The sequence below is a fragment of the Arvicola amphibius genome, chromosome 8 (genome assembly GCF_903992535.2).
Source record: "Arvicola amphibius chromosome 8, mArvAmp1.2, whole genome shotgun sequence".
NCBI classification, from domain to species: domain Eukaryota; kingdom Metazoa; phylum Chordata; class Mammalia; order Rodentia; family Cricetidae; genus Arvicola; species Arvicola amphibius.
This window is the reverse complement of record NC_052054.1, coordinates 45,016,142-45,042,705: the sequence shown is the minus strand read 5'-3', so window position 1 is coordinate 45,042,705 and position 26,564 is coordinate 45,016,142. Positions and strand designations below refer to the sequence as shown.

At 41.6% G+C, this 26,564-nt stretch overlaps 1 protein-coding gene across 1 annotated transcript in view; it reads left to right on the top strand.

The window, feature by feature from the left end:
• Slc35f1 (solute carrier family 35 member F1) overlaps window positions 1–26,564 on the top strand; it is a 430,910-nt gene that overhangs the window by 375,663 nt on the left and 28,683 nt on the right. Inside the window, exons 4-6 of the mRNA XM_038340065.1 lie at window positions 9,154–9,313; window positions 16,302–16,458; window positions 18,765–18,817. Of these exons, the coding sequence (XP_038195993.1) occupies window positions 9,154–9,313; window positions 16,302–16,458; window positions 18,765–18,817 (370 nt within the window). The remainder of the gene's footprint in view (window positions 1–9,153; window positions 9,314–16,301; window positions 16,459–18,764; window positions 18,818–26,564) is intronic.

The following is a 26,564-nucleotide window of genomic DNA, read 5'->3' as shown; positions in this document are numbered from 1 at the left end:
ATCATTAACTTACATTGTTAATTTAACTGTGCAGGGAGCAACTCTGGGCTGCTGAAAAGCAATCCTACCAGCTGCAGTTGCTTATGTAGAGCCCCTCCAGGGGTACTGTGCCACCAAGACTAGACCCCTGTCCTCACAATACTTCTTGGTGTGACATCCACATGGTGCTTTCTCACTGGGACTCTGTCATCTTTCAGGAACCCTGGAGATGATTGAGTATTCTGAGTACCTTGGTCATCTGACAAGAGAGAAGCCCAATCCACAGAGATGCATGAGGGTTTGTTCACCTCGCAAATATCCTTGGTGAGAGCAGGGATTCTGAGTGCTGTTTATGCTCCCAATTGACTAGGCTGACATTCAGAGATACCGTGTGAATACCCAAACCTTTCCCAGACCTCACTGATCTCAGAGGCTGGATTTTGGTGCTTCAGATAATCAGCAATCTATGTTCTTGTTCAGTACCTATTACTGGGCACTTCTCATGAGCCTGGCAGCATTCTGTATGCTAAAAACAGGCAAGTGAATAAGCCTGACATTGTGCCAAAAAAAAACCGATATATTGACTAAGTAGGGTTGCAATGGGAGCTACGAAGGAGAAAAATGTACAAGGAAACTGTCAAGTGGGACCTGACTTCATCTTCGGATCTGAGAGGCTTTCTTGAGGAGGTAGCATATAAAATACATGCTGAAAAATAAGCGAGACAGGAAGCTCAAGAATTAGAGCAAAGCATTTCAGAAGGGGGGAGCCTCCAGGAGTGAAGGCTCTGGGGCTAGCAGGAAGGGCTCGGTCCTAGTAGGAAAGGATGCTGGTTTAGTCTTGATAGTGCAAGTGGCAGAAGGTGGCATGAATATGGATGCCAGATATTTACAAGATGGAAGAGACATATCAGATTGTACTGATCATTGAGAGGTAGGCAGTGGGATTGGAGGAGCCTTAGAGATCCCTTCCTGTGCTTTCAGCTGCAGGATCAAAGCCAAATGCTTAGGATTCTAGCAAGGATTTGTACAAGCAGTACAGTGAATCACAAATCTTTGATTCAGAACACATAAGTTGAAGTCCTGTGGGGTATTGGTTTGCCTGGTGGAGGGACCCAACCTTGGGCAATGACTTTCAGTAGATTTCTCAAAGTGATAGGAACAGATCCAAGCCCAGGGAGCCTGAAGCATTTGGAAGTTCACAAAGAGTTTGGGGGACTCAATTTAAAATACCTTGTTTGTACTTCAGTTTTTTGAGTTTTTTTTTTACATTTTATTTTATTTTATTTATTTATTACTATTATTACAAATTTTCATCTCCTACCCTCCTTCCATTTTCCTCCCTCCCCCCATCCCCCCTTCCCTTCCCTCTCCAGTCCAAAGAGCATTCAGAGCTCCCTGCCCTGTGGGAAGTCCAAGGTCCTCCCCCCTCCATCCAGGTCTAGGAAGGTGAGCATCCAAACAGACTAGGTTCCCACAAAGCCAGTACATGCAGTAGAATCAAAACCCAGTGCCATTGTCCTTAGCTTCTCAGTCAACCCTCCATGTAAGCCACGTTCAGAGAGTCCGGTTTGATCACATGCTCCATCAGACCTAGCCCAGCTGGCCTTGGTGAGTTCCCATTAGATGGGCCCCACCGTCACAGTGGGTGGGCGCACCCCTTGCGGACCTGACTTTCTTGCTCATGTTCTCTCTCATTCTGTTGCTCATTTGGACCTTGGGAGCTCAGTCCAGTGCTCCAATGTGGGTCTCTCTCTCAATCTTTATCCATCACCAGATGAAGGTTCTATGGTGGTATGCAAGATATTCATCATAGTGGCTAAAGTATAGGGCCAGTTCAGGCACCCTCTCCTCAGCTGCTCAAGGAACAAGCTGGGGACATCTCCGTGACACCTGGGAACCCCTCTAGAGTCCAGTCTCTTGCCAACCCTCAAATGGCTCCCTTAATTAAGATATATACTTCCCTGCTCCCATATCCACTCCTCCTCCATCCCAACTGTCCCATTCCCCCAAGTTCTCCCCATCCTCCGCTTCTCACTTCTCTCTCCCCATCTTACCTTACCCCTATCCCACCCCCACCCCCAAGCTCTCCATTTTTGCCTGGAAATCTTATCTACTTCTAATATCCAGGAGGATAACTACATGATTTTTGGAGGGGGGAGTCACCTTACTATTTAGCTTCTCTAGGATCATGAATTATAGGCTCAATGTCCTTCATTTATGGCTAGAATCCACTTATGAGTAAGTACATAACATATTCATCTTTTTGGGTCTGGGTTACCTCACTCAAGATGGTGTTTTCTATTTCTATCCATTTGCATGCAAAATTCAACATGTCATTGTTTTTTATCACTGAGTAGTACTCTAATGCATATATATTCCACACTTTCTTTATCCATTCTTCCATTGAGGGGCATCTAGGTTGTTTCCAGGATCTGGCTATTACAAATAATGCTGCTATGAACATAGTTGAACAAATGCTTTTGTAGTATAATAGTGCATCTCTTGGGTATATTCCCAGGAGTGGTATTGCTGGATCCTGTGGTAGGTTGATCCCGAATTTCCTAAGAAACCGCCACACTGCTTTCCAAAGTGGTTGCACAAGTTTGCATTTTGACCAGCAATGGATGAGTGTTCCCCTTACTCTACAACCTCTCCAGCAAAGGCTATCATTGGTGTTTTTGATTTTAGCCATTCTGACAGGTGTAGATGGTATCTCAAAGTTGTTTTGATTTGCATTTCCCTGATCGGTAAGGAGGTTGAGCATGACCTTAAATGTCTTTTGGCCATTTGAACTTCTTCAGTTGAGAATTCTCTGTTCAGATCAGTACCCCATTTTTAATTGGGTTAATTAGCATTTTAAAGTCTAGTTTCTTGAGTTCTTTATATATTTTGGAGATCAGACCTTTGTCTGTTGCAGGGTTGGTGAAGATCTTTCAGTCAGTAGGTTGCCTTTTTGTCTTAATGACAGTGTCCTTTGCTTTACAGAAGCTTCTCAGTTTTAGGAGGTCCCATTTATTCAATGTTGCCCCTATTGTCTTTGCTACAGGGGTTATACATAGGAAGTGGTCTCCTGTGCCTATATGTTGTAGACTATTTCCCACTTTCTCTTCTACCAGGTTCAGTGTGTTCAGATTAATATTGAGGTCTTTAATCCATTTGGACTTGAGTTTTGTGCATGGTGATAGATATGGATCTATTTTCATTCTTCTACAGGTTGACAACCAGTTCTGCCAGCACCATTTATTGAAGATGCTTTCTTTCTTCCATTGTATACTTTTAGCTCCTTTGTCGAAAATCAGGTGTTCATAGGTTTGTGGGTTAAGATCCGGGTCTTCTATTCGATTCCATTGGTTGACTTCTCTGTTTTTATGCCAGTACCAAGCTGTTTTCATTACTGTAGCTCTGTAATAGAAATTGAACTCAGGGGTGGTAATGCCTCCAGAAGTTCCTTTATTGTATAAGATTGTTTTGGCTATCCTGGGTTTTTTGTTTTTCCAAATAAACTTGATTATTGTTCTCTCAAGTTCTGTGAAGAATTTTGTTGGGATTTTAATGGGGATTGAGTTGAACTTATAGACTGCCTTTGGTAGAATTGCCATTTTTATTGTGTTGATCCTACTCATCCAAGAGCATGGGAGATCCTTCCCTTTTCTGGTGTCCTCTTTAATTTCTTTCTTCAAAGACTTAAAGTTCTTGTCAAATAGATCTTTCACTTCCTTGGTTAGAGTTACCCCAAGATATTTTATGCTATTTGTGGCTATCGTAAAAGGTGAAGTTTCTCTGAATTCCCTCTCCGATTCTCTATCCTTTGTGTATAGGAGGGCTACTGATTTTTTTTGAGTTGATCTTGTAGCCTGCCACGTCACTGAAGGTTTTAATCAGCTGTAAGAGTTCTTTGGTAGAGGTTTGGGGGTCACTAATGTATACTATCATATCATCTGCAAATAACGAAAGTTTGACTTCTTCCTTTCCAATTTGAATCTCCTTGATCTCCTGATATTGTCTTATTGCTATTGCTAGAACTTCAAGAACTATGTTGAAGAGATAAGGAGAGAGTGGACAGCCTTGTCTTGTTCCTGAATTTAGTGGAATGGCTTTGAGTTTCTCTCCATTTAAGTTGATATTAGCTGTTGGCTTGCTATATGTTGCTTTTATTATATTTAGGTATGATCCTTGTATCCCTAACTTCTCCAAAACCTTTATCATAAAGGGTTGTTGAATTTTGTCAAATGCTTTTTCCACATCTAATGAAATGATCATATGGTTTCTTTCTTTCAGTTTATTTATATGATGGATTACATTGATAGATTTTTGTATGTTGAACCAGCCCTGCATCTCTGGGATGAAGCCTACTTGATCATAATGGATAATTTTTTAATATGTTCTTGGATTCTGTTTGCCAGATTTTATTGATAATTTTTGCATTGATGGTCATGAGTGAGATTGGTCTGTAATTCTCTTTCTTTTGTGGTTTTGGAATCAGGGTGACTGTAGCTTCATAAAACAAATTTGGCAAGGACTCTTCTGTTTCTATTATGTGAAACACATTAAGGAGAATAGGTATCAGCTCTTCTTGGAAGTTCTGATAAAATTCTGCATTAAAACCATCAGGTCCTGGGTTTTTTTGGTTGGGAGATTTTTTATGACAGCTTCTATTTCCTCACAACTTATAGGTCTATTTAAATTGTTCACCTGGTCTTGATTTAATTTTGATAAATGGTACTTATCTAAAAACAAGTCCATTTCTTTTACATTTTCCAACTTTGTGGCATATAAGCTTTTGTAGTAAGACCTAATGATTCTCTGGACTTCCTCAGTGTCTGTTGTTATGTCCCCCTTTTCATTTCTGATCTTGTTAATTTGCATGTTCTCTCTCTCTGCCTTTTGATTAATTTGGATAAAGGTTTGTCAATCTTGTTGACTTTCAAAGAACCATCTCTTTGTTTAATTCATTCTTTGGATTGTTTTCTGTATTTCTATTTTGTTGATTTCAGTCCCCAGTTTGATTATTTCCAATCTTCTACTCCTCCTGGATGTGTCTGCTTCTTTTTTTCTAGAACTTTCAGCTGTGCTGTTAAGTCTCTAATGTCAGCTTTCTCCATTTCTTAATGTGGGCACTTAGAGCTATAAACTTTCCTCTTAGCACTGCTTTCATAGTGTCCCATAGGTTTGGCTATGTTGTGTCTTTATTTTCATTGAATTCAAGGAAGACTTTAATTTCTTTCTTTATTTCTTCCCTGACCCAGGGGTGGTTCAGTAGTTCAGCTTCCAAGAATTTGTAGGCTTCCTGGGGGTAGAATTATTGTTAAATTCTAACTTTATTCCATGGTGATCCTATAAGACACAGGTGGTTACTAATAATTTTTTGTATCTGTTGAAGTTTGTTTTGTTACTGAGTATGTGGTCAATTTTCGAGAAGGTTCCATGAGCCGCAGAGAAGGTATATTCTTTCCTATTTGGGTGGAATGTTCTATAGATGTCTGTTAAGTCCATTTGATTTATTACCTCCATTAATTCTCTTATTTCTCTGTTAGGTTTCTGTCTGATTGACCTGTCCATTGGTGAGAGAGGAGTGTTGAAGTCTCCTACTATTAGTGTGTGTGGTTTGATGGCTGCCTTAAGGTCTAGTAATGTTTCTTTTACATAAGTGGGTGCTTTTATATTAGGGACATAGATATTCAAGATTGAGACTTCATCCTGATGGATTGTTCCTGTTATGAGTATAAAATGTCCATCTCCATCTCTTCTGATTGATTTTAGTCTGAAGTCAACTTTGTTAGAAATTAGTATGGCCACACCCAATTGTTTCTTAGGTCCATTTGCTTGATAAACCTTTTCCCAACCCTTTTCTCTGAGTAGATGTCTGTCTTTGTGGTTGAGGTGTGTTTCTTGTAAACAGCAGAATGTTGGATCCTGTTTTTGTATCCAATCTCTTAGTCTGTGCCTTTTTATAGGTGAATTGAGTCCATTGATATTAAGTGATATTAATGACCAGTGGTTGTTAACTCCAGTTATTTTATTTTGGTAGTAGAGTATGCTGTGTTCCCCTTCTTTGAGTTGTCCTGGTGAAGGGTCTGTAGATGTCTGAGTTATTGTGGGCATTGTTGGACTCCTTCGTTTGTGATTTTCCTTCTGTTACTTTCTGTAAGGCTGGATTTGTGGCTACATATTGTTTAAATTTGTTTTTATCTTGGAATATTTTTTTTTCTCCGTTGATAGTGAACAAAAGCTTGGCTGGGTATAGTAGTCTGGGCTTGCATCTGTGGTCTCTTAGTTTCTGCAGTACATCTATCCATGACCTTCTGGCTTTCATGGTTTCCATAGAGAAGTCAGGTGTAAGTCTGATAGGTTTACCTTTATAAGTTACTTGACCTTTTTCCTTTGCAGCTCTTAATATTCTTTCTTTATTCTGTATGTTTTGTGTTTTAATTATTATATGGCGAGGGGATTTTTTTTTGATCCAGTCTATTTGGTGTTCTGCATGCTTCTTGAACCTTCATAGGAATATCTTTCTTTAGGTTGGGAAAGTTTTCTTCTATAATTTTATTGAATATATTTTCTGGGCCTTTGAGCTGTAATTCTTCTCCTTTATCTACCCCTATTATTCTTATTTTTGGTCTTTTTATTGTATCCCAGATTTCCTGAATGTTTTGTGTTGAGAATTTGTTGCATTTGCTGTTTTCTTTCATCAGTGCATTTATTTTCTCTATGGTGTCTTCAGAATCTAAGATTCTTTCTTCTATCTCTTGTATTCGGTTGGTTATGCTTATTTCTGTAGTCTCTGTTTGTTTACCTAGATTTTCCATATCCAGCTTGCCCTTGGTTTGTATTTTCTTTTTTGTCTCCATTTCAGTTTTCAAGTCTTGAACTGTTTCCATTATGTTTGATTGTTTTTTCTTGGTTTCCTAGGATATCATTTACGGATTTACTCATTTCTTCAAACTTTTTGTTATTCTTCTCATCCATTTCTTTAAGGGAGTTTTTCACCTCCTGTTTAAGGGACTCTATCACTTTTATAAAATCATTTTTTCTACTCCTTTCGATTAGGGTGTTCAAGTCTTCCTGTTGTAAGTTCGCTGGGTTCCGGTGTTTTCATGTTGTTTTTCAGATTGTTGGAGGGATTCTTGCATTGGCTCCTGCCTATCTCTTCCCTGAATGCTCCCGGATGGATCTTCTAGTACTGGAGCAGTTACCCTTGCTGGCCAGGGACCTCACAGACAAAAGGCCTACCTTGCTGCAGGCAGGCTATTGAAACAAAGGAACTCCAGCCCAATTGCGCTCACCACCCTGTTCCAGCGCCAAAACAGACTGAGCTCGGGGATCTCTTGGCCCCTAAGAGGGGAGGAAGAAAGGAGGAGTTTCCTGGGTGCAAGCTGGGTTGGGATAGGAAGAGAGAAGCTGTAGCCAGGGAGAGTAGCCCCTGCAGAATAACAAGGAAGTATAGGGAGTTGAGGAATGTCAGTGCTCCATCTCCCGGGCTTCTGTCACGGGTCAGGAACTCACTCACCCCTCTGATGGATCTTCTGGTACAGGATCAGAGCCCCTAGGTGACCAGGAACCCCACAGACAAAAGGCCTACCTTGCTGCAGGCAGGCTATTGAAACAAAGGAACTCCTGCCCAGATTGTGCTCACCATTCCGTCCCAGCGCCCAAAAGGGCTGAGCTGGGGGATTTTAGGGCCCCAAGAAGGGAGGAAGAGGGAAGGGGTTTCCTGGGTGCAAGCTGGGATGGGATAGGAAGAGGGAGGCAGTAGCAGGGGAGAGTAGCCCCTGCAGGATGACCAGGAAATATAGGGGGTTGAGGAATGTCTGTGCTCCATCTCCCAGGCTGCTGCTGTGGGTCAGGAACTCACTCACCCCTCTGATGAATCTTCTGGTACAGGATCAGAGCCCCTAGGTGACCAGAAACCCCGCAGACAAAAGGCCTACCTTGCTGCAGGCAGGCTATTGAAACAAAAGAACTCCTGCCCGATTTCGCTCACCACCCCATTCCAGCGCCCAAAAGGGCTGAGCTGGAGGATCTTATAGTCCTGAAGAAGGGAGGGCTGTACTTCAGTTTTTATATATCCTTTTATTAAAATGATTTTGGTTTTGTTGAGGCAGGACCTCATATAGACCAGGCTGGCCTCCAACCAGTATGTATCCAAGCATGACTTCAAACTCTGGACTCAGAAGCACACACTACCATGGACCTGTTTCATGCTGTGCTGTAGTTTGAACCCAGGGCTCTGTGACTGCTAGACAAGCAATATACCACTTTAGCTATATCTTCAGTCATTTCTTCTGTTTTACAGACAAGGGCTCACTCTGTAGCTCAGGTTGGCCCCACACTCATGATTTGCTTGCCTCAGTTTCCCCAGTACTTGGATTTCAGATATGATGCATTGTGCCCAACTACAAGATGCGTCCCTCTGCATTAACTCTGAGCTTTGTGCTGATAACCAAGGAGGGTTGAAAAGGTTGTTGCCTTTCTGGTAAGAACTAGAGGCTTCCTGAGTACTGGACAGTCCAATGCCATAGAGCAAGGGCTCCGATTCTCTGCATGGGCCTCTTCTCATTCCCCTCATATCCCCGTGTTCTCTCTCTACCTCACCAAGGTCGATTGCACCAGCTCTCAGGGACTCAGGCCACACTATTTGTCAGGCCAATATGTATGGTGATATTAAAAATGAAACAACAACTATTAAAGACTTTTCAGTTTAGAAGGCCAATAATTGCCTGAAAAAAGTAAGTACACATTTTCTAGGTTCTATGAATTTAAAAAAAAAAAAACTTTTTGACCATACCTTTCATTCCCATAGCTATTCCTGAAGTGGTGGAACCAGGTAAAATGGCTCAAAGTAACCTCCCCATGGCCCAGGTGTTCCTAGGAACATTTTCAGGACCCTGAAGAAGATGGGCAGTGAAAGTGGACACAGAAGAGAACCGGGAAGCTTTCAACCCCAATCAGTCTTATTCATTTGTTGTCTTTCCCTTCCTCGGGTCTCAGGAGGATGTTTGTGGTTAAGTGAGACACAAAGCTATCTGTGTCTAGGGCTGAGGGAGCTTTCACTGCCTCTGCTCTGCCTCTAACGAAGGCTGTTCAGCAAAGGACTTTTTTGACAGAGTGGGGCTTTTTTCTGTGTCCTAACATCCCTGAACATTTTGCTGTTGTTTCCTTTAATGCTCCCAATAGCTCCTGGACTGTTTTGTGATCCCGGTGGTGATTTTGCTCTCCTGGTTCTTCCTGCTGATCCGGTACAAGGCTGTGCATTTCATCGGCATCGTGGTCTGCATCCTGGGGATGGGCTGCATGGTGGGAGCTGACGTGCTCGTAGGAAGGCATCAGGGAGCAGGTGAGTCTTGGGTGGTCACCAGGTCACTCATTTCTGCGAGGGGGATCCCAGGGATACCAGGAATGTCAAGGGAAACAGGACTCCTAGGAACCGACTTGTTCTGTGGCAGATTTCGTGTTGTTCATTTTTTTTGTCCTTCTCCTAAAGTCATAGCTAATATATGGTCTTTGATGCATATATCCTGGGTGAATGTAAGATGTAAAATTCAGAGATGTTCACATAGTTTTTTAAAAAATGATGTCACCATCTCTGTGGTGGAAGTTTTGAATGTCAGAGCTGCTGGCTTAGAACGACTAGTTAAAGGTAGTGTTCTAGTTAAAGGTAGTGTTGACAAGTCAATCAGCAACTTAGTTACAAAGCCTTTCCCACTCCTCCCCACCCAGCCCCAGCTCTGTCAGGTCTGAGAAACTTCCTACCTACTGGATTATGGTTGGTTTATAAGCCATAGAATGGGTATTTACAATCTGAAGACCAGAGAAGAGTGTGTCATTTCCAGAGGCTGGAAATGCCATCTCTTGTATTCATTTTTATGGATTTATTTTGATGGGACAAGCTGTTATATTGATCACAGCTTAGATACTTCTTAGACAGAGTTTTGTGATTAAGTCAGCAGATTCCTGTGAATATTCTGGGGGAACCCTGATCCCAGTAGTTTCTGGAAGGCCTTTGTCAATATATTTCAAATCTTTGTGCTACAGAAAGAGTTTTAGAAGAGAAAAGAATGGAGCACCCCTCTCTCCATCCCTTTGCTGTCACCAGAAGTGGAATAGAAAGTTCTTACCTTCTACAGTTCTTGTAATTGTCCTTTCTTTTAAAATGTTAGATAATGAATAGTTAAATTGGGGCAATTTGCTTTATGAGACAAGGCTGTATGAAATTTCTGGGACGATGTCACATATATTGCATCACAGAAGTTTGTAACAAAAGTTAAGGGCCTTCTTCAGCCTCCTTTGTATTTGACCTAAGTGAACATCAGGTTCTGGAGAAGCCAAACAAGTTATCCAAGATCACAGCGCTGAGATGGGAGAGGCTAGACTCCTGGGTTCCCCGCCTTCAAGGCAGGTTTTCTTCCCTCCACATTGCTAACAGCTAAAGCTACAAAAGAGAATAAACAGGAAACATCCTCATTCTCCTGGACCTGCAGCCGGAAGGTTATAAATCCCTACCTCAGCAGATGGCTTAGAAATATAAACCCACTGTCTCCCAGTCCTCCCTTGTGAACACCTGTTCCGCGGACCATTGATAGATAGCTTATAGGCGGTCTGATGGAGTGCTTCGTATGCAGTCAAGTGGTCTTGATAGGAATCTTTTCAGAACTCAGCAGACAGCATTCTGGGTGATGTAATGTCACAGTTTGGCTACAGTTTCTAAGCTTTCTTGGCACTGTATAAACACAGATGAAACAGAAGTATATGCCTTTATTTAGAAAAAAATTGGCGTTGACCCTAGCGGCTCATTTTAGTCACCACCTTATTCCATAGACAACCAAGCCAGCTGTTCCGGTAACTCCAAGTATTTTAGACTCCAAGAGCAAGTGAACTTTGAACTGATTTATTAGACTGCATATACTAATGTTTTCTGGCTCTGAAGTGGTAGGAAAACATTACAAGTTAAGAAAAAGACTACAAATCCATTTGAGAGCCTTTCGTTACGTGGTCACCTGCTGTTGGAACTGAAACGAAGACATGGCTCAAACATGCTGCAGCTGTCCCAGAGGACCTGCTTGGGGCTCACAGCGTTACCTTTTGTGACGTGCAAAGCACGTCTGTGTTAGCAGAATTACATCTGATGACTGCAGAGCATGCTTTGTGCTGCTGAAATGGTGCCCATGCAAATAGACCAAGGCCTTAAGCCCAGTGCAAATATGAAGTCCAAGGGCTCGTTGGCTACACATGCTCTATCTCAATAAAACATTCCATCTTGCAGAAATCTCACCTGTTATATAAGCTATTTTTAAAGAATGCATTGCTTTTGAAACCAATATAAGTTTAAAATTTGTCTGCGTTATTGCTAAAATTGTCCCTCGTATTTCTGTCTTTATAGTACAGTGGACTCAATTGCATTAATCAGCCAAGATCGCCAGGCTTTTCTATAATATTTTGGATACTCACAAGAACTTTAATGAATCATTCAACTGATATAAATTCTGACAATCATATCAAGAGCTTTCCAAAGGAAAAGAGAATGTCTGATTTTTTATTATATTGCTTAAGTCTTGTTTCCTCTGAGCTTAAGATTTTAACAGTTCTGTCCCAAACATGGTGATTTTAGCCCACTCCCAATTACTTTGGCCTCATTATAGTTAATTGTTTTACTATTCTTTGTTGGCATGTTTCCTCTTCTGCACACCAGGAATTCCTCCTTGATTTAAGCCTGGGTGAAAGAACCTTCTCAGATGATATCAGGAACTGCATATAAAAATAGGTCCAGGCCCAGAATGAGTGATGCTGATGAAACTTTCCCAGCTTACTCGCCTACTGCAGATGGGGGTCAAGGAAGGCACCCAAGCTCCTGTTATGAGAGGCCTCACTGTGACACCCATGGTGTGCCTATCAGGGGCATGGCTAGTCACCCACCATAAGAACTTTCTATACCATTAAGGTCTTCAAAATTAGATTTCCTTTCCAAGTTGGTCAATAAAAGCAGCAGACCTAATATGAAAACTCCCTTTTCACCGTTTAGCTTCCCATCTGCATCACAGGTCTCTCTGAAAGACCATCTATGCCCTTGCTGATGTGAGTGGTGGAGATCTGGTAGATCGTGGGAATATTGGCTGTGTTGGAGCATGTAACCATGGGCCAGTAAAGCCCCAGAGATATGTCAGTATGGCCTCCACTTTTCTAACGTGTGGTTATAAATGAATGGACAGAAGTTTTAAGAGGAAGACAAAGATCAAAATCGTGCCCTATTATAAAATATAATTCTCCTAATAATAGCCTTTTCCTACTATATTTATTGTATCCTTTAGGTCACTTGTGATGATGTTAATTACCCATGGCAACAATTTATTATTAGCTATAACTTTGAATTTATTTCAAGGAAAAGAATATGCTCTAAAAGAGCCAGACAGCTAAATAAAGTAAGATAAAAGTGACGTCTTTGTTGAATATGACATGTTCCCAAGCACTGTTTCATACATTGCCTCATTTTATCCTAATAACTCTGAAAAATTCTCATGTTTCATCCTCAAAATTCAAGGTAAATTATGCAGTCCAGATGGAAAATCTTTATAGTTTTTTCCTACTTAATTCTTATTTTTCTATAATTATATCTTGTTTGAGAAATATTAAGTTGCTTTAAAATAGTTAATTAGAGTTAATGATCATTCTGTATCGTCCAGGATGAAGGATTGCTCAGATATGAGATTTTATAGTTATCATACAGTCCCATGAAAATGAGACAGTTAGTTTTCCGTTTAAAACTCCAATGTATTTAAAGGTCCATTTTTATCAAAAGAACTAGCAGTCTTCCAATACTCCCAAATAATAAAACTTATTCTTGTACTAGTAGCAAATTGTGATTTTTTTAGATAACCTTCCCCTAGTACCACAAATAACAAATATTTATCTTTAAAAGATGTTTCTGGTGATTAAGCAAAAATCTAATATGAAAAACTATTTCTTTTCTGTTTGTTTCTCAAAACAAGGTTTCTCTGTATAACAGCCTTAGATGTCCTGGAACTAGCTCTTGTAGACCAGGCTGGCCTTGAACTCACAGAGATCTGCCTACCACTGCCTCCTGAGTGCTGAGATTAAAGGCATGCACCATCACTGCCCGGCCGGAAAACTAATTCTTGAAAAACAATTATAAAAGGTTGACTAGAAGCCATGAGCAATCTTAGGGTGAGAAATACCCCACCCATGGAGACAGAGAGTTATTCAAACAGAATAAAGATTAGCCCTTTAGAAACATCATTTTTGAACAAGCCATGTGACATGGTATGCTAAACATTTTTTATGTACCACTTTATTCTTACAACAATATATAAAGCAAATAACATAAAGGAAGACCCTGTAGTACATGAAAGGTGTGGTTTACCCAGCTAGACATTGCCATATGAGGGGGTGAAGACATTTTCGGTCAGATAATTAATTTTGACACTGTGGGAATTTAGAAAAGTGTAGCATAGCACTTCATGGTGGAAGGTATAGCAGGGGTAGGGGACTGTTGCATTCATGGTGTGCAAGAAACAGAGAGAGAGGACGGACTGGGTGTCAATGTCCTTTTTAGGGCCACGCTCTGCGGAGAACCCCCCTGGCCAGCAGGGAAGAACAACCACCAGTCGAGGATTCTTCTCAAATCATACTTTATTGGAGCCTCTTGGTTGAAGGGAGAGCAGGAAGCGAGGGGCCCCAGGACTAAATGGCAGCCGCTTATATAGGGAGAGAGGACATGGGTAGTGCCTGGATTGGCTACTCGCTCGTCTTTCGATGCCCCCCGCCACGGGATTTGCCATGATTACTGCGCACTACTGCGCATGTGAGAGGTTCTGTCTACAGCCTTGCCTAATATGGTGGTGCAGGGGTCCAGCGCCATCTTGTAATGGCGGCCGGCAAATCGGCTTCCTGCACCGCTCCAAAAGACAACTTCTTTCATCAGCCTACTACCTCATAGTAGTTCCACTTCTTGTCAAGAGCAAGTGCTGGGAACCAAGCCTTCACAGATGGGCTTTCAGGGGCATCTAAGTCCAAACTGTAGGTCATGCTATATGCACATATATCCACTTTTAAGTAACTTTAAAACTAATAAATAGAATTATAATAATAAATGCTGTGTAATAGTTTGTCAGTGGTAACTTTGAAAATATTTCTGAACTTTAAGTTGTATTTCAATTATATTATTACCAAAATTTATCATCGAATAAATGAAGATACTGATAACTACATTTCCTTTAGGAGGTCAGCCTACAGACTAGCCTAGAACGGTAAAGAATGGGTTCAAGGGACTCTGCAGCTAAGAGTACTTGTTGCCCTTCCAGAGGACCTGATCTGATTTTCAGCACTCACATCTGGCATCTTACAACTGCCTCTAATGCCAGCTACTAGAGATGTGACAGCCGTGTGTGCATATGGATCAAAATAAATCTTAAAAGATAAATAACTCTACAAGACTACTAACCAAAAACCAGTGTCCACTTTTTGGGACTTTAAAAAGATAGACTGATGTTCCTCTAATTCTTATTAGACTATTTCATTATGACTTCATTTTCAGGAATCCATTCATATAAAATTAATTGTATTAACTAAGAGTTCTATTCAGAAGCCCTTCTATATTTAACTAGTACAACAATAATTGATCTTCATAACAGTGACTTCATGTTATTACAAGAGTCTGAAATATTTCCTGAATGAAAAGTGACTTTAAAATGTGCTTTAGAATTTGGGATATTGACTATGTCAAATTCAAAGATATTCATGCTTCAGTAGCTGACACTTAAAAATGAATCAGTTGCTGAAGATTTCCCGATAAAGACAACCTTCGTTTCTCTAACAGAGGTACCCAGGGCACCTTTCTCCAGGTTTGTTTTCTCATCAGGGCCTCTTTACGTTTTCTGCTCCTCTGCCAAATAGTGATAGTAGCTCCTTGTGGACTCAAGGAAGTCTCAAAACCCCTCCAGAATCACATCCTCAATTTCAGTCCCTTGAGAGTAACTCCAGCAAGCTGTCATCTTTTAGGGTCTCTTCCACTCTCCCCCCAGCCCCACCCAGGAGAGGGAAATTTCTTGGAAAGGGGTGATGCCATTTAGCAGAGAGATATAACCTGAGGTAAGCAAATACAGAAGTCCGCGGAAGCCCTGCTTTGATTCATATGAACCCACTACCTAGAGAATGTTCCATGCTCTCCAAAGAAAAGTGACTGCTTTCTTCTACAGTTTCAGAGTTGTTCAGAGAGTCTCAGAATTCAAAGATTTCAGAGGTTTGTCTCTTCCTTAGTGCTGTCGTAGTAGACAACATTCCCATTCTTCACCTCTGTGTGTCTGCTGAGCTGACAGCTGTGTGGTACCTGATACACCGAGACAGAAGCCAGTAGAGACTCCATCAGGAGAGAGACTCCATCAGTGAGGTTGCCCCTACTGTTGGGTTTTATTCTCTCTTTCCATGGCTTCCATCCACACTACCTGAAGTGGGAAGAGTTCGCTCAGTTATAGGATAAGGAATTTATTAAATAAAACAAAGAAAAACAACCCACAAATCACAATCCCAGAGAACCTAGACAACAATGAGGACCCTATGAGAGACTTACATAGATCTAATCTACATGGGAAGTACAAAAAGACAAGATCTCTGAGTAAATTGGGAGCATGGGGACCTTCAGAGAGGGTTGAAAGGGGAAGGGGAGAGGCAGGGAGGGGAGCAGAGAAAAATGTATAGTTCAATAAAAATCAATTAAAAATTGGACATAAGTGAGAACCAGTCCAAACTGAAAAATGTGGGTTTTGTTTGAAAAAGAGAAAATATTAATATTATGTGAATTATATGTGAAACTGTGTCAGAGAGGTTGAAATCTCACAAATCCTATCATTCTCCTTGTCTAAGTATATACACAGCTCGTCAATGGTAAGAAATATAGGACTGGCTGCTGTTATACCTTCTCTCTATCCATTGAAGAGTGTGGAAAGTGACTTCGTTGGGTTTATGACAGATTCATCAGTTGGAAAATGCCCTTAAACAAAAATAATACATGTGGATATTAGCACTTATGTGCAGACACATCCTTAGACAGAGACATGCACTCTGGAGAGAAGTGAACTGAGAAAAACTCCATTCTTTGGGAAAACTTCCAGTTCCACTAAGATATCTAGGTAGCTTTTTATATCCCAGCAAGTCTAGAAAGCATATTTTTAAAACCTTTACTTGATTTCAGTTAGAAGTTACTGGGCTTCTTATAAAAGTGTCAGAAGAAAACAGACAAGAGAAACTCAGTTTTCTGGCGCCAGATTCTTGTTAAGATTTTTCTGAGACTCCATCTGCTTTTTTTTGTTTCCTAGGGGAAAATAAGCTGGTAGGGGACCTCCTGGTCTTGGGAGGAGCCACACTGTACGGCATCTCTAACGTCTGGGAAGAATCCATCATCCGAACCCTGAGCCGAGTGGAGTTCCTAGGAATGATTGGTCTCTTTGGTGCATTTTTCAGTGGAATTCAATTGTGAGTAAAAACAATGGAATGCATGAAGGCTATAATGAGTGAGTTTTATTTTTACAGTTTTTGCCTTCAGAGTATAAAACCCAAGGCAGAAAAGCAATCATCCATCTCCTGCACAACAATTTTATTCAGTCTATAAACTATACCCTTACTATTTCCAAACTAAGTAAGTATATTATAAATTATTATAAAACATTTAACAGATTTTGAAGATGATTTTGAAGAACTAGAAGTACACATTCTAGCAGGGAGTGGGTTATAATTCATAGAGAAGGTATAAGCAAAGCCCAAATGTCATGTTTGATGCACATCGAAGGGATAGGTTTTGTTTATTAGTGACAGCCGCTAGAAAAATGTCTACTTTAAAACTGCCCTTTTATGTGAGAGATGGCTCAGCATCTCTTCTGGAGGACACAGGTTTGATTCTCAGCATCCATTTGAAGGCTCATAACCATCCGTAACTCCAGTCTCAGTGTATCCGATGCCCTCTTCTGGTCTCCTTAGATACCAGGCATGTATGTGGTACAGAGACATACATGCTGGCAAAACACGCATATACATAAAATAAAATGAAAAACATTTAAAAACATAAAAATTGCACTTTTATGGGTGTTTTTGTTGCCTATGAGTTTGCAAGAATTTCAAATTCATGAGTCAGAATCTAGCATTCTCTTTTCCTTAAAAAGATAGGGATAGACAACTGAGATTTACTAAATGTGAAAAAGTCAAATGTACCACTTTGTCAATAATACCAAAACTGAAGCAAAAGTCACTCCTTAATGCATTACCTAGCCCCTAAGAATTTGTTGTAAATTAAGCATCATTTCCTACCAGTAAAGAGCACACATTTCAACTCACATGAGGAGCAGTCTAGTTTCACCAAATAAGCAACAACATTCCATGAAATTTCATTCTACAAAACAAAACTTTTTGCAATTGTATAGGTTTGTTGGCAGAAATTACTTGAGGAAAATACGTTGGCATCACCTGAAATACTGTACATATGGGTTATTTCCAGCACATTCCTCAAAATCTCAGTGTCCAGAAATACTGCAAACTCTCCAGGGGCACATAGAAATGGGAAAAGTGAGGATTTATCTGGGGGTTCATTTAGAAACTGTGATGGCGTTTTAAAGCTCTCAAATTTACTGATTCATCTTTGTGAGATGAAAAAAGGATTATTAGGTAAACCACTCATGGCTGAGATTTTATAGATGGATGACTCATTTTATGCATTACTATTAGTATTCTTGCATCCAAAATATATAAACAGCGATCTGCAGCTCTTTTGCTTGGGTACAGTCTGTCATTGCTAATGGAGCTTTGTTAGGTGAATTAGATAAGTTGAGGGTGCCCTGGACCCAAGCCCTTGCTGGTAGAGTGGTGGAAGTGGCGCTACCATCCCCTCCTGCTCCAGTTCAGTCCTTAGACCATCAACACTGCTGTCACCTGAGAAGTAGTCATCTGCAAAGCACCTGGCTGGCCCCTCCAAGTTCACCTGAATTGAAGGTCTAGGGAGGAGGTTTCAGAGACAGTGGTGTAGAAGGAGCAGTGGGCTGCATCCCGCCACCTGGCTCCCAAACAGCTAGCTTTACCCAAAATAATTGCACAGAAACTGTATTCATTTAAACACTGCCCGTCCCATTAGTTTCAGCCTCTTATTAGCTAATTCTCACATCTTGCTTTAACCCATATTTAGTAATGTGTGTAGCACCATGAGGTGGTGGCTTACTGGGAAAGATCTTAGCCTGCATCCGTCTCAGAGCGGAGAGGCATGGCGACTGACTCACTGCCTTCTTCCTCCCAGCATTCTGTTCTGTCTACTCTACTCACCTATGTTCTGACCTATCAGGCCAAGCAGTTTCTTTATTAATTAACCAATGAAAGCAACACATAGAAAGACGACCTTCCTCCATCACAGTGCTTGAACACCCTCCAGATGGTTATGGGATGCATATAACTCTGAGAATCACTGTTCTATTGGATGCTCAGAGGGTAAAATGATTAAGCCTCTAAGCATAGAGTTGTCTGAGCCTTGCCATTTACTTCCCCAAAAGCTCATGAACAAAAAGAAGCTAAATCTAGAAGCCTGTTTGGTTGAGGACAGTGCAGTTTCAGCTCCCACAGACCCTCATTGCTTCTGGTCACACCTCGCAAGACTTTTCAGGGGAGACTACAGGCTGCCTCTGCAGAGGCCAATTTAATTTTGAAGTTCAATTGGTTGCACTAATATCTGTGTAGATATGGTAAATGACAGACAAAAGAAACAATGTGTATGATCATCTTGCTCATTTCCTTTGTCTCTGCAGAGCCATCATGGAACACAAGGAGTTGCTAAAGGTGCCCTGGGATTGGCAAATAGGTAGGGGTCTTCTCATTTAAGATTATGGTTTTACTAGTAAATCTGAGAAATGCGTTTGAAAAGTTGTGTGAGAAGGGATGGATGGGGCGGACAAGGAAGGGATTTAGAATGACAGGAGACCAAAGAAAATAAAATTACCTCGCCGTGTTGGGAAGCCCTTCACACAATAAGAGCCTGGATTTCCTGGATCACCTAGTTCCCAGCCTGAGCTTCTGCCAGTTAACACTGCCAAGATGTTTTATGGGAGACACAAAAGTGTGTTATTAGGTTAAAGACCAAGCAGATGAGAAAAGCCCAAGGCAGTCATGGCACAGAAATGAGAGCAATTTGCTCCAGCCAAGAAATACAGAATCGATGTGAACATTAAAAACCAGCACTTTGGGGAAGGGGAAAACTGAACTCAGCAATAGTCTTGAAAAGAAGCCGCACAATGGGCGTTCCTGGTTTCTCAGAACCTTTTCTGAAGGGAGGTCTTATACTAAGGAAATTGTTAATTGATCTTTAACGGGCCTTGGGATTACTGGACAGGCATTTGACTGCTCCATAGACATCCAGGGCTTCTTAGTTTCTGCCTCTTTCTAAACTCATTTTTTTCTAAAAAATATTTTAGGGTAAGGCTTTCAGATCTATGGTGATACTCTAACGGATAACCATTCTGCCAGCCCTAGGAAGAAATGCCCCTTAATTCACTCATACAGTCTGTCTTGAAGCAACAGATACCAGCAGTGAGCATGGTTTGAGTTTAGTCCAAAGGTTCTTAAGCTGTGGGTCAAGGCCCCTTTGGGGGAGTCCCATGTCAAATAATCACATTACAATTCATAACAGTAGCAAAATTACAGTTATAAAGTAGCAACAAAATAAGTTTATGGTTGGAGTATCTACAACATGTGAAACTTTATTAAAGGGTTTTGGCATTAGGAAGGCTGAGACTCCCTGGTTTAGGCCAGGTAGGGTAGTTCTTTAAATATGTGTGTAGTGTAAATATCAATCAGAGTTGGGGGGATACAGGTGCTGCCCCCACCTCCAATATAGATGGCTTTGGTATACGTGACATCTCCAGAATATTTCCCTTCCACTGAGAAAAACACCAAATGACATCCCTGGACCACTGTAGCCACCCCCAGTTCACAAGCATCCCAAACTAGTTTACTACCAGTACTATGCCCCCTGGTAGCTGACTGAGTGACAGATGTTTGTATGACCTGTTAGGTTAGTTATCTCCACGCCTCCAAACAAGTGCTAATCATGTGTGTTTCAGAATCCTCCATTGGTTTGTTTCTCGAGTATGGATAGGGAACGTTAGGATTAAATGAAAATCAATAGAGAGGAGGGAGGGGAAAGCGAAGAGGGCAGCTGGGAACAAAACCAGCTGCAGGGACCAGACACATGTGCCTCTGTGACTTTTAAAGCCAGGCCTCTTAACCACGACTCATCCTTCACAGCGCTTCACCTACTGTGGTCTGTAAGGATAAATTAATTCGATATTGATGGTAATGGCAGTAATCAAAAGGAATTTGTCCTCTAATTATGTAGATGTCCTGTGCATGTCCGCCGAGACTCGGTTGTAATTCAGTGTTAGTTAAATGTGCCGTCACAAGGTAGTGTTAGCCTGAGCTCTCATATTGCCATTAAGATGTCAGGCCCCTGCAGCTCAAGATGATAAAGACGGTGTAAAAGGAACATATCACAGGGCCATTAAATTAATTCCTGGTAGGAAATGAAGCCAACATGGCCTCTATATAAGATCGAGTATTCGTTTCTCCCCTTTCTAAAGCACTTGTTTGCTTGAATAGGAGATTTTATATCCATGCTGGCTAACTCTGATGGGTTACAGGACAGGGTCTGGTTGTCTAGCTTAGCCAAAAGCATGTGACATTCAGGAAACCAGTGATCACTAAATGAGCAGGTGAGTGAACAGCAGCGGAAAAGATGGGTCTCTGTTGTAATCATCAGAACCAAAGGGAAACGGGAGACAAGAGCAGAGGCTAGAGACGATGTTGCACTGTTAACTGAGCAACTGAGAAATTGCAAAGCAGCCATTGAAGTTCATAGACCAAAGGATCCGAGAGATGCTGAGGGAGGTCAGCATCCTGCTATATCCCCACTCCCTGCATACTTCAGGAGGTCAGCCATGAGTGAATCAAGAGCTTTGCCCCTCATGGCTGTGTCCCGGAGAAGGGCACATATCACTCTGATTAAGAGAACAGAATCCTAGCATGGCTGGAATATAGTTGATAGGTAGGGCCCTTGCCTGCTCAAGGACCTAAGATCAGTTCCCAGTAACACATGGGGGTACAGAGTCCAAGACTATCCTCATGTATCAGTGAGGTCTCCTCTCTGTCTACAACTCTTATAGACCTCACAGAGTCTCTGGGGAAACTCTTAGGCTATCAATGCAGAGAGCATTTTGTCCCTATGGTGTAAACAGAAAGATAAGTGATTTTTATTTTCTGGATATGAAGATTATTTTTAACGGATTATTGTTTTTATACAGTGTGGGGACTCATTTCAAGATAGAGTGATTAAAAGCAAGATGATAATGGTTATCATTGTTTTTATCCCTTTGTTTTTCTCTACTGAGCAGAAAGATTGCTTGTGATTATCTAATCAGTAAACTCGAGTAAAACATAGGACTTAATACAGTCAAACTGTCCTCCCCCAGAGCAGGAGCATTAGGCTCATAGCCAGAAATCTGGTAAACAACTTAAATATTCCCTTTATCTCATGTGCCGTTTTGTGTTCATGAACACAGAGCAAATGCAAACTGATGCGAAATCAGATACGGAAGAGAGGATGCTCTGGGGGTCAAGAGAAATGGGTTTGCTTCCATGGGGGTACCTTTTCACTTCTGATGTTATAGCTGAGGATTGGTTTGTTACCTCACCTGGCAATGGGATCATGTGGTCACAGAGCAGGGAACTTCTGAAGGTTCCTTCAGCAAGCATTGAGGATGCTGTGGGAGATAGCTCAGTAGGCAAAGGAATGGCTGAAAAGTATGAGGACCTGACGTCAGATCTCCAGAACACAGGGGTAAAGCCAGTCATGGTGGAGTGTGGCTGGAATCTCAACACTGGGGACACAGATCCTGGGGCCTTACTGTCCATATAGCCTACTTAAACTGGGGAGCTCTAAGTTTCTCAAGACTTCCTGTCTCAAAAGATCAACTGGAGAGTGATTGAGAAGATACCTGATATTAATCTTTGATCTATACACACACACACACACACACACACACAGAGAGAGAGAGAGAGAGAGAGAGAGAGAGAGAGAGAGAGAGAGAGAGAGAGAGAGAGAGAGGGGGGGAGGGAGGGAGGGAGATTTGTACACAGAGGAACACAACAGAATGTATATACAAGGCTAAAATTTATGCCTGCATTTCTTAGATGACTTGACCAAGTTTTGAATTTCCTATGATAGAACAAATTTGTTTTGCCTTATTGTCTTAACAGATCCACGTAGCCCAATGCTCTTGATATCTTTGACCTAATACACATATTCTGAGAAATCATTATCTTGCTATTATTAATAAAAATGTCTTGTCTAGTCTATACAAAGAGAAGACAGAGCACCAGTAGGACCTCAAAGGAAAAGGAGATAAAGATAGAATACATGTAGCACAAACAGACAAACACTATGCACACATATGTATACACATATGCAAAATGAAATAGTAATATGTCCACAGGATGTCCCTTCTTCCTTTATCTTCAGAATAACTCATCAAAGGACATTAGTGGCATGTACCCAGAACTCAGACTGCCCATGAAAGCTGAGGGAGAGGCCCTTGGCCTGTTTCTTACAGAGCAATAACTTCTCCACCTCCTGTTCTGCACATACAAATGATCCTTCCCAGATTGGGCAGGTTTGGTCAGTGAGAGGAAGTAGAGGAAGATGAGATGAAGAAAGAAGAAAGAAAGTGGTGTTTTTCCTTATCCCATACTCTTTCTGGCCAGGTCTCCAGACACGGCTGAATCAATTGTGGTCTTCCTCTGTGGTACTCCCCTAGGTAGTACAACTTCTGCCTTTATTTCTCTACATTATGGGGTATAATTTATAGCTATTGCTACTCTTTAGTTGCCTCTCCACCCCAGCTTCCCTGTCACCTATTCAAAGGTGTTTGTAGCAGGTGTTCCCTTAAATTTCCTCTGCTCAATCTGGTTTGGGCTAGGTTTCTTCAGCAACATAATCAATAAGTCCATTTCCCATCTACAGTAGTGACAGCAATTTTAGTGCATTGCTTTTTAGGTTAGCTAATGCGTATGCCACCCATGACACATAGTAAAGACCCCATCAGGATTAGCTAGTAGTGTCATCTTCAGTGTCTCCACCTTAAGTCTCTTCAGTGCATGAAGAAAAGAGAAACCAAACTCTAAACTTAGTGAGAAAATGCCTTTCAAATAAGAAATGGCCTTATACACGCTCTGTCTATAAGTGTTCTTGCTGCAATCATTATGTATTTGCTAGCCAAAAATAGTTCACTTGTTTGATCTTGACTATTGATTGGAAACTCTCCTTGGACAGCAAATTGAGCCTTGAGATGAACTGCTGATGTCCATTAACTACCTAATGTCTACCTCGGAACAGGAGATGGGCAAGATGTGGCAATCCTTCATCCCTCCTCTGTCTAATTGTGTGTTCATCTGACTGGCTATGCTTGACTCACAAAAGAGGGTATCCACACACAAAAGCCCTTGCTGGCTTAGTAGAAGCAGTCAGCTATGATGATGTATTTTACCTACATCTGACTTCAATAACTTTATAAAATACACATAGAATGTTTAAACTGGGACCATCCTGAGTTGGCCAAGATTCCTGGAGTGATAGTTTGTTATATAGCTGTGCTCCTACTCTACTTCGGTCAGCAAATGTGACTTTTAAAGCCCCTCCTCTTCTCTGAGCCTGCCATGACACATCCAGCACTCGGATAGACATATCCACACGAATGGTGAGTAATTAATTACCTAAACCAACACATTCAAGCGTTGTCTCACTTCCACCGCAAACCCATCCTCTCATTGCTCTTCATCTCAGTATACGGCACCACAATTCACGCCTTAGCTACAGTACAGAGTCAATCACTTCCTTGATGCTCTCCTTTCCCCTCACTCTTTAGCTTCAAGCCATCAATGGCTCAGTATTCACAGACCCAGCTACTTCCATTTTGCTCCTTAAGTGAACCACAGGCCTTTGCTGCTGGACACAGATGCCGCTCTTCTGGCAACTCTCTTCCCATGCTGTCCCATTCTGTTCCTTCTCCAAAGAGCAGCCAAAGCCATCTTTTAAAAACGCAGAACAGATTGTGTTACATCACTGATGCAAACTGCTCAGGAGATTCCCATTGCAACTAGAAATCTCTTTCTAAAACACACGATGTTCTGCATGGTTTACAGCCTCCCTAATTCCTCTACCTCGCTATTATGATTCAGTCATTCTGGCCTCTGGAAGACCCTAGAATAAACCTTAAGTTTACCCTCCTTGAGAGTCTTTTCAGGTGAAGACATCTCTGCCTCCTTTAATCTCCTCCTAGTTCTCACATCCAAAGTAAATGCCACCTTGGCAGAGCAGACTTAGCTGAGGCAAGCCCTGGTCAATCTTTCCATTCTATAACCGTGAGGAGCTCTAAGCTTCTTGTCTATCCCACATTTTGATGGATTCTTAGCCCAAAGCAGAGGGTCCATGGCACACTAGATTTGCAGTGAAGAGTTAGTGGGAAAAGAGAGTGGATGCAAAGCATCAGAGCCCACAACACACTGGCCATGTATGTTTGGAGGTCCAGGTGATGGAGGACTCTCATTGGTTAATAAAGAAACTGCCTTGACCCATTTGATAGGCCAGCCCTTAGGTAGGTGGAGTAGAAAGAACAGAATGCTGGAAAGAAGGGAGTGAGGCAGATGCCTTGTGCAATTGCCATGTCTCTCCTCTCTGGGTCAGATGCGATGGAGCCAGCTGCCAGGTCAGACATGCTGAATCTTTCCCGGTAAGACACCATCTGTGTCTTACACAGATTATTAAATATGGGTTAAAGCAAGATGTGAGAATTATTCAATAAGAGGCTGAAACTAATGGACCAGGCAGTGTTTAAAAGAATACAGTTTGTGTGTAGTTATTTTGGGGCATAAGCTAGCCAGACAGTGGGGAGCCGGGCAGGAACACAGCCCACTGCTCCTCACTACATCCAGGAGTCTAGAACTTGTTAGCACAGTCAGCCTATGAGCTAAATCAATGATACCCAAGACAGACAGACAGACAGACAGACAGACAGGGAGGGAGGGAGGGAGGGAGGGAGGGAGGGAGGGAGGGAGGGAGGGAGAGAGGGAGGGAGGGAGGGAGGGAGGGAGGGAGGGAGGGAGGGAGGGAGGGAGGGAGAGGGAGGGAGGGAAAGCCTCTGGTGTATCTGGACTATCTTCTACCCAAATTTGATTATCTTCAGTAGAATAATTTAAGGATAGAACTTGTTCCTAGTCTGTTAATAGCAGATTCTTAAGGAATACTGAATTAATTCTCAGTCTTTTTATGTATTAGTCACAGGTGGTCCAATATTTGTTGTAGTTTTTGTAAGTTGGTTAAAAGGAAAATAATCTATAAATAACATGAGACTCAAGTGAAAGGAAATGGACTGTTTTATGGAATGAAGTTTTTTGATGCAGAGTCACACACCACCTACTAGCACTTTGGCAGAAAGTACATAAGCAGTATGGTCTCCTAGCTTACTGAATCCAGAAGTAGTAATCTTATTCCTCTTGGTGTGGAGGGCATGTCCACCACACTAGATGGGGCTGTTGTACTGTTTGCTTAATGGTCACAATGATTTTTATATGTATCTGATGTAGCATGTTGCTTTCTTTAATCTTAGGATCACAAAGCTAGAATAAGCTCTGTGCCCATTAGGATCTTTCCTGGGAGTAAAACAATGGAGGAATCACCAGTCTTAATCACAGGAACTGGGCATCTGATTGTGCCCAAGTTCCCCCGAACTCCAGGATTCAAAGGAGGCAAAGTGTTCACATTCTACACCAGCCACCTTTAATCCAAGATTCCATTGGAAAGGTTACTTATAATTCCCAGAGAACCACAGAACTGTATCATGTCTTATTCTTTCAGAGAACAAGCAAAGAAACGAGCATGATTTTTGTGTATCACCTCAATGTTTGGAAAATGATGGAGCCTACAATTACCTATAGAGCCGTGCTATACACAATTGAAATCTTCTTATATTCACAGAATTCGTATTAACAGTGGTGTGTCTGGAGTCCATGGAAGCCTAGAAAAGCTGGCAGAAAGATAACACTGAATTCCTTTGGGGGTGGAGATGAGCAGAACTTATTCATTTAAAAGAAATTAACAGATTTTTCTATGTTCAAAACAATCCCATTGTCTGCTCAAAGACATAGTTTAAGATTTCAGCTTGTCAGTCCAAGCTCAGGTCTCTCTAATTTCAGTGCCTGGAGTTTACTACTGAGAAAAGTACATAGTATATTTCATTCCTGTTTTGCAAATAAAACCTAAGAGGTTAAAAATGTTTTGAAATACATGAACAGGGCATGAGAGATGTCTCAGCAGCTAAGACAACTTTGCTGTTTTTGCAGGGGACCTAAGTTTGGTTCTCTCCACCCATACTGGGGAGACTCACAATGGTCTTCAACTCCAGCTTTAGGGAGTCTTATGCTTTCTTCTGACCTCCTCAGGCAGGTTCATGCACGCGCGCGCACTTGCTTGCACACACACACATACACACACACATACATAC